Raw genomic sequence first — 14,504 nt, 5'->3', positions numbered from 1 at the left:
GTGTATTTTGTACGGAGAACCGCGGCTCTGGGGCGCCGACAAAGCAGCCGCGCGGGGCAAAGCCGCAGCGCTGGCCGGCACGGCCGCGCTGGCGACCGTGGAGCACCTCTGCCCGGGAATTTCCTAGTCTGTGGGCAATAAAAACGCGGCGTCCACTCACCCTCTGCGCTTTCACTGGGAGCTGCAATCCTGAGCTGTTCCTAAACGGCCATCTTGGATCCGAGAAAAAACAAATTAATATATTTTCAATCCACATTGTTGTTTTAACAAGGATGGACACAAAGGATTGTTTTGGAAAAAAACATGTAATATGTATATATTTAATATATATGTATTATAACTTTGTCATCTTTTTGAGTCTCCTTTCCCCAATAATGGCTGTATTAGTGTTTACTATTTGCCAGGTTAACAAGTACACTTCTAATGCTGATAATGTCTTTGATTGTGAGTGTTATGTTTGTATTTGTGCATTTTTATAAAGTGCTTTATATTGTGTCATGATTGAAAGGGTGTCATTTCTTATTTAAAACTGACTTTACCATTTTATTATGGTCTTAGGAGAAACTAATTCGAGTTGTTGCTCATTGTCATGGAATTTTGATCACATCTTACTCCTACATTCGACTGATGCAGGATGACATTAGCAGGTATGACTGGCACTATGTGATCTTGGATGAAGGACACAAAATTCGAAATCCAAATGCTGCTGTCACCCTTGCTTGCAAACAGGTATGACCTCTTATAACAAGGGAGATTTCCAGGTGGAGAAGAATATTTAATTCAGAATAAACTCTCTGCTTTTAGTAACACATTTATTGAATCTTTCCTTGTGCCTTTGCACAAGGAATTTAAAATATGCATTTTCCTTAATGCAGAAAACTCTGTTTTTACCCTTAATCATGTTTTTAATGCTGATTGTTCATGTTATTTAATGTCTCTTGTAGGGACCAGTTGTTAGAATGTAACCAAACCCAACTCTAATCTATAGTATTCATCTTGAACAATAAGGAAAAATTATTCCTCATTTTTTCATCTAAATGTAATTAAGGATTTCTAATTGCATAAAATGTATATGTTTTGGAGTGTACCAAAATGATGCAAGAATGATGAGTAAATGTATAAATAATATTGCAGGGGAGCATTTTGGGATAGGAATGGTGATTGTATGCTCAAGGGTACACTTAATAAAAAGGTGTTTCCTTTCCTTAAATAGTTTCGTACTCCTCATCGGATCATCTTGTCTGGCTCACCGTTGCAAAATAACCTCCGAGAGTTGTGGTCGCTCTTCGACTTCATCTTCCCGGGAAAGTTAGGCACGTTGCCTGTGTTTTTGGAGCAGTTCTCCATCCCCATCACCATGGGGGGATATTCAAATGCTTCCCCAGTACAGGTAATATATTAGGAAGATAACACTTTTGGCATTTTAATATTTAAAATGCTCCTACTAAATACTGTATTTTGTATGTAGCCAAGTCACCCAGAATGTAAGAAGGATGACCAAGCTTATTGGTACCTGGTAAAAAAAAAAAAAAAAAAAAAAAAAAAAAAAAAAAAAAAATATTTAATAATTAAAAAAAAAAAAAAAAAAAAAAAAAAAATCACAAAATTATTTTTGCTTGATCATATTTTTTCACTTAAAACATGAAAAATATTCACAGAGAGGAAAGCCCTAGAATAAAATTTCTCTTTGCTTAATAGAAATTAAACAGTTTTGGCATTGTGTTCCTGGGATGTTTTGGTCAGATAAGAAATTTTAAAAAGATGTCACATGTGGGCAGAAGGACAGTTAGAAATTATGAAATGGGCAAACCAGTTTGGGACAGCATGTAATTTAGTTCTGTAAATTGGGGTAGTGCATCTTATAAAGTAGTGGAGAAACTTAGAAACGGGGACACCAGGAGGATCGGACTGTTCGGGGATGATTTAATGAGACATGTCCCTTAACCTGATTTTGGGAATGTAGGCCACGGAGAGTGAGGGCATTCTAGATTAGGGCAGCCATGTGGATGCAGCCACCATATGTGGCTGGGGGCAGTGAAGAGACCCATTTGACTGGACTGGAGATGCTTGTGGGGGCATAGTTAGAAAGCTATGGATGCCAGAACTGGGGGACCTTGAAAGGGAAGTAGTGGCACTCGGGGAGGTCTGGGTTACTGAGGGTGTCTGAGCAGGACGCTGGAAGATGCTGGTTCTCAGGGGTTCCTCAGGCTACAGGGTAGTCACAGGAGGGAGGCTGGCATTGAGTGACCTGTAGGAACCACTGGAGTAAGGGCCATGAGGACCTGGACCTGATCTTGGGTGGTGGTCTGAGAAAGGTGGTGAGGCAGGAGACCCAGGTGATATTTTTAGGCAGAACAAACAAACATTTTGGAGGCTGATAGGGTCGAGGAGATGGAGTAGGGGCTAAGCTTGTTGTGATTGACTGACTGACTCCTGAAGTTTCAGGCCCTGGTGCCTGATGGAATGGGTGGTCACAGACAGGAATGCCAGGAGGTGAAGTTAGCTGCAGGGCACTTTGTGGCCTGCAGGGCAGGCTCCAGCCTGGGTGGGAGGTAAGGTTTCTGCGCAGCCCTTCACGGTGGGGCTGTGCCTACCAGGCCATGGCTGAGCCAGGGATGAGGCCTTTCACCAAAAGAGAAGGTCTTGTATTTTGGAGTATTTAATTAGAAAATGAATTTTAGACCTTTAAGATCAAAAGATTGTCAAAAACAATTTTAGTATGTTTTGCATTTTGAGATTGAATGGTTTTCAGTTAACTTTTGTAAGGACACTCTTCTTTCTCTGAATCTCCTGTTTCTTTTAAAAAGAAAATTTGTTTTGAAATAATTTCAAACTTAACAAAAAGTTGCAAGAATTGTAAAAAAACAAACAAGAAAACCCTCTTAAGTACACTTCACCCAGATGCACTGATTGTTAGCATTTTGCAGACATTTTGCCACATTGGCTTTACCATTTCTCCCCAACCTCTTTCCAGGTAGATTCACAGCTAAAGTTAGTTTTCTAACCCTCTGAAGGCAGGTTGCAGATCTGATGTCCCTTCCTCCAAATCCTTCAGTGTGTATTTCCAAGAACAGGGATAGCCTCTTACATAGCCAGTGTAAGCAACAAAATCGGAAGGAAGTTTGATAAGAGTCTGTTACCTACTCTATAATCACTCATATTTTGCCAGTTGTTCCAATAGTTTCCATGTCTCTAGTCTTCTTTAATCTGGGACAGTTTCTTTGCCCTTCATTACCTTGACATTTTTTAAAGATTACAGGCCTGTTTGTAGAATGTACCTCAGTTTGGGTTTGCCTTACTTTTCTTCATGATTGGATTCAGGTTATACGTTTTAGCCAGGAATATCACAGAAGCGATGTGTCTTCCTCAGTTCATGGTATCTGGAGGAGCATGCTGTCTGTTTTTCCCATTATGGGTGATGTTAACTCTGATTACTTTAAGTAAGGTGGCATTGACCAGATCTAAACTGTGATGTTACCACTTCTCCTTTGGCATTAAGTCATTTATAGAAAAATGATTATGATCTATAATGTCATTATGATCAAATGTCATTATGATCTTTTTTTTTTCCCTTGAAGTGCTTGTTTTAGGAATTTATGTACTTATCTTTCTCTCCTTTGTAGCAGGTAAGATTCTTGGGAGCAGAGTATTGGTTGTATTTGCTTTCTGTTTAAGACCATGTTGCTTTCTTTTATTGAATTCTAAGAAGGTAGTTCGTGTGCTGGTATTTATTCTGTCATGCTGGTGCTAAAATGATGGCAGGGGCTGGAAATCAGAACCTTCCCATGACTAATATTTCCAGTCCAATAGGGGTGGGCACAGGGGAAAAAGACACTAAAACCTGGTTCCAGTAGAGGGTGGTGAGGACTGTGATCAGGGGAGATGCCCAGTGTCAGAGCTTGTGGGGCTCAGAAAGGCTTTCTGGAGAAGGGATGACTAAGCTGGGGCCTGAAAGGTGAGAAAGGTGATGGGGAGCATGTCAGCAGCCCAAATACAGACTGCTGCTGAGGTTGGTTTGCTCAACTGGGGCAGAGCATGTGAGAACTGAGAAGAGCCTACAGGGATGTCTCGTTGAACCTCTTCATTTCACACGCAAGGTTGTTGATTCTCAGCATTCTGGTGACTAACCTGATCACTGTGCTCAGGAAGAGGCAGAGTTCTGCCTTGTCGAAGTGGGAAAGAGTGTGGGCATGCTCAATAAGGTGTCCGTTTTCCATAGCACTGGGGTGTGGGCATTGGTAGAAAAATCTAGCTGGATCCCCACCTTGTGTTTTTATGAACAGAGAAGCAGACTGGGAGCCAGTTGGGAATGAGATAGAAGATCATCTCCATAGGGTATCATGCAGGAGAGAACAGGAGCCACAGCCTGGCCACTCCCCAGCCTAGCCCTGGTTTAGTTGACCAAGCACCTCCAACCAGCATGCTCGCTCTTCTGTCTGAGGAGGTGTGGGCAGAGGGAGGATGTGGGGCAGTTTCCTTCACACACTGTACGTTTGTGCTTCTTCAGTGGGACTGTATTTTTAAATTCTGAAATTCCATCATCTCTGCATCAGAAATCATAATATGTACCTCATTATCATTTTCAAGGTGATTTTTTATCAGTGAATGATACATTTAAGGGATTATATATAACTAAAAGTCGTTGATTAGTTGGACTTCTTTTGTATGTATTATTCCAAGTCAAGCCTATTTTAATATTTATGCACATGCATTCACACAACAAGTACACATACATATATGTGCATGAGTGAGGTATTCTTAGCATTCTTTAAAATATTTTTTAACGTGTGGTCAAGCTGGTTTTTATTATCATTTATTTTACAGTTGACTTTTTTAAATTTAAACTTTGGTTGGAATTTTTTCCATGAAATAGTTTTTACTAAGTTGTTAAGCCTATTTAGATTTTTTTTGACGTAGCAATAATTTACTGAATACTTTACCTGTAAGTGAATTGCAGAGGGAGTGGTTTTCTGGACTGTGGGGCTTTGCTTTTCTGCATATATTTAGTACCCATCTCATGTGGCAGTGCTCCATTACAGAACCATATGCTGCATTTTAGGGCAGAGTGACCTTTGTTTCTGGGTTCAGAGGGCTCTTGTTGAACTTACTCTTGTAAGTCTCCAGTGGGCAGTAATCTCTGCTTATTGGCTGACTGCTCCATCACTGCAGCTTTTCCCCAGAGTTAGCTTTTGATCTTCAGCCTTGCAGAGTTCCTTTGTAGCTTTTGGAGAATACAAGATCATAATTTGTACAAAAGCAGTTTTTCCCCTAGGGAGTGGTGGTCAAGAACCCAATAAGTCTCTACTTTAGGGTTTAACTGTACAATAACAATTAAAGCAAAGTGAACAAGAGAAATAAGACACAAAATTATCAGTTTTTCTTTTGTTGTACATTTTGGTTAATGAGATTTTTTTTTTAACTGATAATATTATGAAAGCTACCACCCTTGGAGTATATGGAACTTATGCTAGCTTTTTCAAACCACTTTGCAATCATTTCCCACTGATTTTGTACAGCTGTTGGTCATTCTTTTATTTTTTAAGGAATGGAAGCAATTGAGAGGTAAGAACAAATGCGTTCCTTAAACATATATAATAATATTTCCCTCTATGCTCTTATTAAAGGTCAAAACTGCTTACAAGTGTGCATGTGTCTTACGAGATACCATAAATCCATACCTACTGCGGAGAATGAAGTCAGATGTCAAGATGAGCCTTTCTTTGCCGGATAAAAATGAACAGGTCTGTAAATGCAGGATTTAACAAAGCATTCCTAAAGCATAAGTGTGCCTGTCCCTTCACTCTGATTCTCCTCTGTGGGTGAGAGTCTGGTGAGGTGTGGTCCTGAAACTGTGGGCAGTCTGGGCCTGCTGTGGCGTCTGCCCTCAGTGGATTCTTCTCTAGTCCACAGGCTTTGACCTTCCCCTTATTGACACATGGGTTCCTACAGCTACTCTTTTAAGCATCTCCATTCTCCTTAAGTCCCTAATTCTTTCATGCTGCAAATTGTATCAGGTGCCAACCATGTGCCTGTCATGACCCTGGGCTCTGAGATATAGCAGTGAACAAAACAAGTTTTGTTCTCATGGGAACTCACATCTATCCTTGAGGGAGAGTGTCACAGAAAGGTATAGAAGATGTCAGGTGGCAGTAGTAAGTGTGCAGACAAATGAAGCAAGGTTCAAGGATAAGCTGGGATTGCTGGGGAAGTGGGCCATTTATAAGGGATGGTTAGAGAAGACCTCTGATGAACTGACATCTGAGCAGAGGCCTAAAGAAGGCGAAGGAGTGAGTCATATCAGTTTTGAAGACAGAGCATTTTAGATGGTGGGCTGTGACCATGCTTTGGGGCATCCACGGACAGCAGGGAGGCCAGTGTGGTCAGGGCTGGGAGCAACAAGGAGGGTAGAAGAGGAGGAACTAGCTGGAAAGACTGGGGAGGCTGGAGCAAACAGGTACATGAACAGAAGTGAAGGCCTGGGCCTTGGAAGGTAAGTGGGGTGACCTGGGAAGGACCCGATGTGTTTGGCCCCTAGGAAGTCATGAGTGATGCCTCAGTGGCATTAACAGAGGTGTCCATGAGGCTTGCTCTGGGTGCAGGCTTCAGGAGTGACTGGAGGTGAGGAAATGGAGGTGGGGTTTGTGCCGTATTTTCTCAGGGACACCCCCATCTTCCACTTGGAGACTAACAAGTGAGGCACTATACTGAGGAGAATGAGTGGGTCTTCAAATGTAGTGCACAGGTTGAAGGGTTGCCCTCCATCCTGTACAGGAACCTCTTCTTCTTGGAATAAAGGACAGTGAGCTAAAGTGGGTGCAGAAGTAGAGACATATTAGGGAGTGAAAACCAGGGAATTGTGCCTGATCCTGGTAGGTTCAGGTTTGATTTTCATGTTGTTTTTATTTGTCTGATTGTTTACAAGTAAAAGTTGAGACAGAGGTGTGAGTGGCTGGGTGGTGAGGAGCACGGGCACAGCTGCCCTGGGCTTGTGGAAGGTGCTGGGTGGGCATGTGTGGAGGACCCCCTGGAGCAGGACAGGCCGTGGCAGTATGCAGCCAGGAAGGAGCTTTTCTCTAGCAGCACCAGCACTGACCATAGGCCTAGAGAAGGCTGATGGTTGAGTTGACCTACATTTAGAAGTTTACAGGGAATATGCAGGGGGTTGAAAGGGGTCCAGGTAGGTGGCAGAGGGGTGGCTGAATGGGCATCCATGGGAATGTAACTGTTGGTGATGGACTTGGCGAAGGAGGGAGGGTTGGGAGGTGGGGACTTGGCGAAGGAGGGAGGGTTGGGAGGTGGAAGGCCGCAGAGTGTGATGGCATGGAGTGGTTGGTGCAGTGGGCTGGGAAGGTAAGGTTGCTGTCCAAGGCGAGCCTGGTATCTCATGGACCTGTACTTAGAGCTCCAGGAAAGGGAGAGCTCCAGGTGAGGTTGTGGTCTCTGGTCAGTTCTGCTGATTAGAGCATGGCATGAGTCACAGGAGGTGGGATGGTTTGAGCATGTGGAGGCTAACATGGAGGATGGTTTGTGCACCTGGTCCGTGAACTTGCTGGTGAGCAGGAAGCCAGTCTTTGGGGACTGTGGGATGGCACCTGGAGGTAGATGAGCGACAGAGATGAAGGGGCTGGTGAGCAGGGTGTGGTGAGAAGTATCATCACCCTTTGTTGTTTTAATATTAATAATAGGGATATCATTAAAATTGCATGCATTGTGCTGTTTTGATCGGTAAGTTTTGTTGATATTTCAATTATTTCTGTTAATTTTTTTTTGAAATTATAGTTTCCTTGTTTTTCCTTCTGTAGGTCTTATTTTGTCGTCTTACAGATGAGCAGCATAAAGTCTACCAAAATTTCATTGATTCCAAAGAAGTTTACAGGATTCTCAATGGAGAGATGCAGGTCAGCTAAAGAATAGAAGCTGGAGAAATGAATTGTGGACCAAGGGAAGAAAGGAAACTAGGATCTCGAGTGTGCCAGGCTTTTCACATACTGTCATCTCAGTTCACTTGCATGCAGTCCTGCATGGTAGATGTGCAGTCAGCCTATGGCCTGGAGCTGTTAGGTGCAAAGGAGTTAGATAACTGGTGGAAGGTGGTAGGTTGCAGAGCTGTGCACTGTGGATCTGAACCCAGTCACAAATACAACGGCGAGCTGTGCAGTTTCTGTTACTCCCGAGGGTCTTAACTGGTAGGTGGGTGGGTGTCAGGTGCATATCTGGGTTTTTCCAGAAATTATGACCAAAATTATATATCTTGTGAAGAGGATCATGAGAATTCATAACTTTCATCAGCTTCCTAAAGGAGCCCATGCCTCAATAAATGTTTATGAACCATTACAATGTTAGGAACCAGATATAAATCTGGTTCAAATGTCCCTGGCTCTAATTCTGGTTGTCCCCAGGGTATGACAGTAATGTATTTATGGTGATTCTCTTTTTTTCAATACTGAGAAAGCTCTCTTTCTACTAGTGTCCAGAATTCAGAAGTTCCTAGCTAGTGTCTTCTCCAAAAGACTCTATTGTATAAATATATGAGTGTGATTAGGTCATTTCAGTTCTTTTAATCATCTCTCACGATTTCTTATTTTATCTCTTATTGGTAGCAACAGGAGGTTTTTCAGTCATTCACATCTATTCATCTCCATGAATCTCCCCTTCAGGTCTCTCCAAGTTAAGGGGTCTAGATCACACTATTCAGGAGACAGAATGCAAGCCAGACTTGGAATTGTAAATTTTCTAGTAGTCACATTAAAAAAGTGAAAAAGAGAAACAGGTGAAATTAATTTTGATTATATATTTTATTTCACCTAATGTATCTAAAATATTTTAATATGTAATCAAAAATTAAAAATTATTAACAAGGTATTTTACTCCTTTTTTGTACTGTCTTCGAAATTGGGTGTGTATTTTACATATGCAACGCAGGACATCACAATTTGGACTAGCCATCCTTCATGTGGTCAGTAGCCACTTGTGGCTAGTGACTACTGCATTGGACAGTGCAGATTGAAAGGAAGAAAAATGAGTCACAGATGACTCTGGGGAGGTTTGCCAATGTTCCTGACTTATTGAGATTGTTGTTAATCTGTTTAACTGTTGTTTACTAGTGATGGCTACCATACCCTTTGATTATTGGCTTAATGGTGATTTTCTCTTTTTCTGCTCAAGCTTTCTTTCTTTTATTTGAGACAGAGTTTCGCTCTGTCGCCTGGGCTGGAGTGCAGTAGCGTGATCTTGGCTCACTGCAGCCTCTGTCTCCCAGGTTCAAGCGATTCTTCTGCCTCAGTCTCCCGAGTAGCTGGAATTACAGGTGCCCATCACCACCCCTGACTGATTTTTGTATTTTTAGTAGAGATGAGGTTTTGCCATCTTGGCCAGGCTGGTCTTGAACTTCTGACCTCGTGATCCACCCGCCTCGGCCTCCCAGAGTGCTAGGATTACAGGCCTGAGCCACCGTGCCCAGCTGTTCAAGCTTTTATACCAGTGAGTTTGATTTGAGACATCCTCTCAAGGCTGGAAGAGCCCCATTATTGGAGTTTTGTTAATGTCCTTTCATGGGGATGGGCTGGGAGCACTCACCCCTCGTCTTTTATACCCTTCTGCTGCATGGACCATACTTCATATCTTTCGCATATTTGCATTTTTTCATGCATTTTTTTTTCTGATCTAAAAATAATCTAAAGGTCAATGGATCCTCAACTTCTGACTCATATTAAACTACATAACTTTTAGTGAGGTACTTAGGAGTTTAATATTTAAATGCATTTGATAAGTCATATGACTGATATCTCCAAATTTAGGTTGATAGGACATTTCTGATCTATATTTTAAAGGCAAGTTCCTCTTTTATATTCAGTTTATAATGCTGTGAACTGCATACTTTTTTTTCTAGTGAGGGAAAATGAATTATTAGCAATTGAATATGACCCCTGTAAAAGTGTTCAGTCCAGTAGATTTTTTTTGTTATTGAGAACTTGTTCTAACAGGGAAACAAGATGAGTGAAAGTTAATTTCTCCCAGCTCCTGATAATGCTGTGATTAGGGAAGAAACTAAGAAGCTTGTGGAGAACTGTTTTTAGTCTGTTATACGTTAAACAGCTTCCTTCCCTAGGGAATCTTATTTTACATGGGGTCATTGATTGCACATATGTTCTTTCTTACCACAGATTTTCTCCGGACTTATAGCCCTAAGAAAAATTTGCAACCACCCTGATCTCTTTTCTGGAGGTCCCAAGAATCTCAAAGGTCTTCCTGATGATGAACTAGAAGAAGATCAGTTTGGGTACTGGAAACGTTCCGGGAAAATGATTGTTGTTGAATCTTTGTTGAAAATATGGCACAAGCAGGGCCAGCGAGTATTGCTGTTTTCTCAGTCACGGCAGGTGAGTGCGCAGACTTCATACGGGGAACAGGCTGGTTCTTTATGACAGCCATAAACTCACAAAATGGGATTCAATCTAAAGTAAAGACTCTGAAGCAAGTCTACCACTCACGTTGAGGTGGCAGTCTGCTGATTTCTTTGGGAGTTTAGATCTTTCTCTAGAGTTGATGTCTAGAAGTTGACTTTTTAAAAAAGCTACCATGTGATTTTGGTGTGCAACTGTGTTTAGGCCTGAGTTTTGGTTGTTTACAAAAGTTGTAAGAATTAACTATAAGGATATACCAAAAATATTCTTAACAGTTCTGTTTATTTGTCCTAAAGCAAGAAACTCCTTTTAACTTAGGCCTGTTGGGGAAGGTGTGACTATTTGTATAAACAGAGAAGCACTCACTGGGAATGTGTATTTGCTTTGCAAACTATTATCCCTCACCTCCAAACAGATGCTGGACATACTTGAAGTATTCCTTAGAGCTCGAAAGTATACCTATCTCAAGATGGATGGTACCACTACAATAGCTTCAAGACAGCCACTAATTACAAGATACAATGAGGTAACATGGGAACGTAACAGGGAAGTTGAGTGGTGCTGCTGTGTCTGGAGGGAAAGGACGAAGCATATCCACACCCTTACCCACTGAAGTAGTGTTGACATCTGGGCTTGGGGAGGGGGTGCTAGGGGAGACTTGTTGCTTTTAACTCCGTGCACTTTTGGATATTCGGCGGGGGGAGGGGTGGTGGGCATGTGTGTGCTCAAACAAAGAATGTGTTTTCCACAGAATGTGTTTTCCTCCTAAAAACCCAATTTTTATGTATTTCTACTAAATACTAAAAATAAAAGCTGTGAAATGAGATTTTGATTCACCAGAGATCTCTAGGACATTACCATTCCTTGTATTGAGAACAGCCCAGTAGTTCCACCTGTACAATATGGAGGCAGAGGCTGAAAGCTGCAACTGGTCGTAAATGTGTTTCCTTGGTGTTTTGTGTCTTATCTCTAGGACACGTCCATATTTGTGTTTCTTCTGACTACGCGGGTGGGAGGCTTAGGCGTCAACCTGACAGGGGCAAACAGAGTTGTCATCTATGACCCTGACTGGAACCCAAGCACCGACACACAGGTTTGTTTTAAATTCTTTTTTAAAAAGAATGTATTACTAGAAATATAGTTTCATGGTTAGCGCTTGTGACTGTTGTTTGATGTTCTGGTTGGCTTCAGCGTACAGTTCACATTTTTGTTGTCTCCTATTTGATGCGGAAGAAGACACCCTTCAGAGTCACACACCCTGAAGGCACCCTTCAGAGCCAAACTGTTGAAGATGGACAGGAATCATCTTCAGCAGTTTATCCATAGCATTCATTCCTAGAGTTGTGGTCAAAAGAACATAGGCAAAGTTACAAACATTCTTTCAGGTACAGATGTCTTTTCAACTGGCTGTTCATCTTCCTGAGCAGACCTTAGGTACACTTGACATTGTGAGTCAAAATTCTAACTCTCGGGGTGAAAGGTAGTGACCCACTGGCTTTTCTCTCTCTCTCTCTCTCTCTCTCTCTCTCTCTCTCTCTGCTGCAGGCCCGGGAGCGAGCATGGAGAATAGGCCAGAAGAAGCAGGTGACTGTGTACAGGCTCCTGACTGCGGGCACCATTGAAGAAAAGATCTACCACCGGTCAGCACCCAGTAGCCGCTCTTAGCTGGGCATGCAGGGAATTTTTCCAAAGTGTTGTTTTTAAAAGTCACTTTGAGTAATAGTTGCTATAACTTAAGGTTTTGGTCTTTGTTTTGTATTTTTTCTTTTTCTTTAAAACATGCTTAGATGGCTTACTGTGAGTTGTCAGAAAATGTCTTTGAACCTGATAATTTTTTTACCTTATTCTACTTCAAGAATCACTTATGTGTAAACTTCATATTAATTGTTATTTGAGAGAAATATTTCTGCCTACTATGGTGTGTTGCCTTCAGAAAGGTTTAAAAAGTGACAAGATTGAATGCTACCATATTGGTATTTACACACACCATGCAGGTGAGATCAGTGCGGGTGTCCTGGTGGTCTTTGACTCTGATGCCCCTTACAGAGAAGTTGACAGGATGCCTGTTTATTCTCTGTCTTTCTATATAATGACTAGGGGATTTTAGACAGTGATAACTTCCACAGTAGAATCCAGACATTGCCAGTTTCTCCCACTGCCCCACCACAGACTTTATCCTTGAGCCATAGCCTGGCTCCTGTGCCCTTCACTGTATGCTGGGCTATTCCTGGAACATTACATGTTCCTCAAGGGACTGTTGTGTGAGGGTGGGTGACAAGTTGGATTCTGTAAGAAGAGAGCTTCCTCTTATAGATTCACACTTTAGCTAGGAGAATAAATGACAGGGAGGGACAGTGTGGCTGGCGAAGGTGCCTGTTCCAGAGTGGCAGTGGTGTGGGGTGTCAGCAGAGTGTGGACCTGCAGGTGGGAGCAGGGAGAGACATGTCAGAGTGAAGACGTTGCAAGGCCTGGGTGAGAGAGTTTGTTGAGCCCTATGATAGGAGGGTCCTAGGCAGGACAGGACCCTCAGTACTCAAGTCAAGGAGGCTAAGAGAGGCTGAGACACATGATGGCATGTGAAAAGGTGTTTCTTGAAATGTGTTAGATTTTGGAGGTTGAAAAAGCTCATTTGGTGTAAATAAAAGGTATTATTTCTAATTTAAATTCTGTAAGACATGGGAGATTAGCTGATGTATTATATGTTTCCCAAATTATAATTTTCCAAGGCTGAAAGTTTGGGGGATTATTTAGCCATATGTGCAGCTACTATTACCATCTCCCTCCCATATTGCTTTATAACTTGAATTTTTAGGTAGAGCTACATATTGTTTTATACCAGTTTACCTTTTATTTTTTTAGACAAATCTTCAAGCAGTTTTTGACAAATAGAGTGCTAAAAGACCCAAAGCAAAGGCGGTTTTTCAAATCCAATGATCTCTATGAGCTGTTTACCCTGACTAGTCCTGATGCGTCCCAGAGCACTGAAACAAGCGCTATTTTTGCAGGTATTTTGTAAAGTCGTTTAATTTAAAGTAATCAGTTGCACGAGATGATACAATATAGTATTAGCTGTGTTTTTCCTCTTTACAGGAACTGGATCAGATGTTCAGACACCCAAATGCCGTTTAAAAAGAAAGATTCAACCAGCCTTTGGAGCAGACCATGATATTCCAAAACACAAAAAGTTCCCTGCTTCTAACGTAGTTGTAAATGATGCCACATCATCTGAAGAGAAACCTAAGGCTAAAGGAGGTGAAGTAAATGCAGTAACTTCTAGTCAAAGTGATCCTTTGAAAGATGACCCTCACACGAGTAGTAATGTAACTAGCAATGATAGGCTTGGAGAAGAGACAAATGCAGTGTCTGGACCAGAAGAGTCATCAGTGATTAGTGGAAATGGGGAATGTTCAAATTCTTCAAGAACAGGCAACACTTCTAAGCTATGTGGTAATGAAAGTATCAATGAAAAGTTGGGTGTTTCCTATAAAAGAGAAATACCCAGCCAGGCTCAAACAGAATCTTTTTGGGAGAATAAACAAATGGAAAATAAGTTTTATAAGCACAAGTCAAAAACAAAACATCATAATGCAGCAGAGGAAAAGACCCTGGAGAAACATCTGAGACCAAAGCAAAAGTCTAAGAACTCTAAGCATTGCAGAGACGCCAAGTTTGAAGGAACTCGAATTCCACACCTGGTGAAGAAAAGGCGGTATCAGAAGCAGGACACTGAAAACAAGAGTGAGGCCAAGGAACAGAGCAATGATGATTATGTTTTGGAAAAGCTTTTCAAAAAATCAGGTAATTCTTTTGATACATTTGCCACAGGGATGCTAGGATCAGAAAATGAGTAGGCTGTTTTTAGAAATAGCAGCCTTTAACTGATGGTACATAGAGGGCTCTCAGCCAGAGGTGTTTTTCTTCAAAAATTTAGATTTGAAATATATTGACATTTTAAAAATTGTATTCACACCTCTTTTCTGAAGACCTAGAATAATTTTAAACTTTGGAAAACAATAGTACTTACGGCCACTCATGGTAGGTGTACAGTTCTTTAAGTAGATGTGTACTACCTGAACATTAGGCAGTTTCTTTACATGCTAT

General features: G+C 41.6%; 1 protein-coding gene across 4 annotated transcripts in view; it reads left to right on the top strand.

The window, feature by feature from the left end:
• ERCC6 (ERCC excision repair 6, chromatin remodeling factor) overlaps positions 1-14,504 on the top strand; it is an 89,210-nt gene that overhangs the window by 61,127 nt on the left and 13,579 nt on the right. For all 4 annotated transcript variants that reach the window (XM_017504685.2, XM_017504687.2, XM_017504686.2 and 1 more), the window contains exons 9-18: positions 559-729; positions 1,214-1,390; positions 5,625-5,741; positions 7,803-7,898; positions 10,164-10,379; positions 10,819-10,929; positions 11,377-11,496; positions 11,949-12,043; positions 13,263-13,408; positions 13,494-14,201. In XM_017504685.2, the coding sequence (XP_017360174.1) occupies positions 559-729; positions 1,214-1,390; positions 5,625-5,741; positions 7,803-7,898; positions 10,164-10,379; positions 10,819-10,929; positions 11,377-11,496; positions 11,949-12,043; positions 13,263-13,408; positions 13,494-14,201 (1,957 nt within the window). The remainder of the gene's footprint in view (positions 1-558; positions 730-1,213; positions 1,391-5,624; positions 5,742-7,802; positions 7,899-10,163; positions 10,380-10,818; positions 10,930-11,376; positions 11,497-11,948; positions 12,044-13,262; positions 13,409-13,493; positions 14,202-14,504) is intronic.

This window comes from Cebus imitator, unplaced genomic scaffold (assembly GCF_001604975.1).
Source record: "Cebus imitator isolate Cc_AM_T3 unplaced genomic scaffold, Cebus_imitator-1.0 Scaffold326, whole genome shotgun sequence".
Taxonomy (NCBI): domain Eukaryota; kingdom Metazoa; phylum Chordata; class Mammalia; order Primates; family Cebidae; genus Cebus; species Cebus imitator.
The sequence above is the reverse complement of the archived record's forward strand: the minus strand, read 5'-3'. Positions and strand labels throughout refer to the sequence as shown.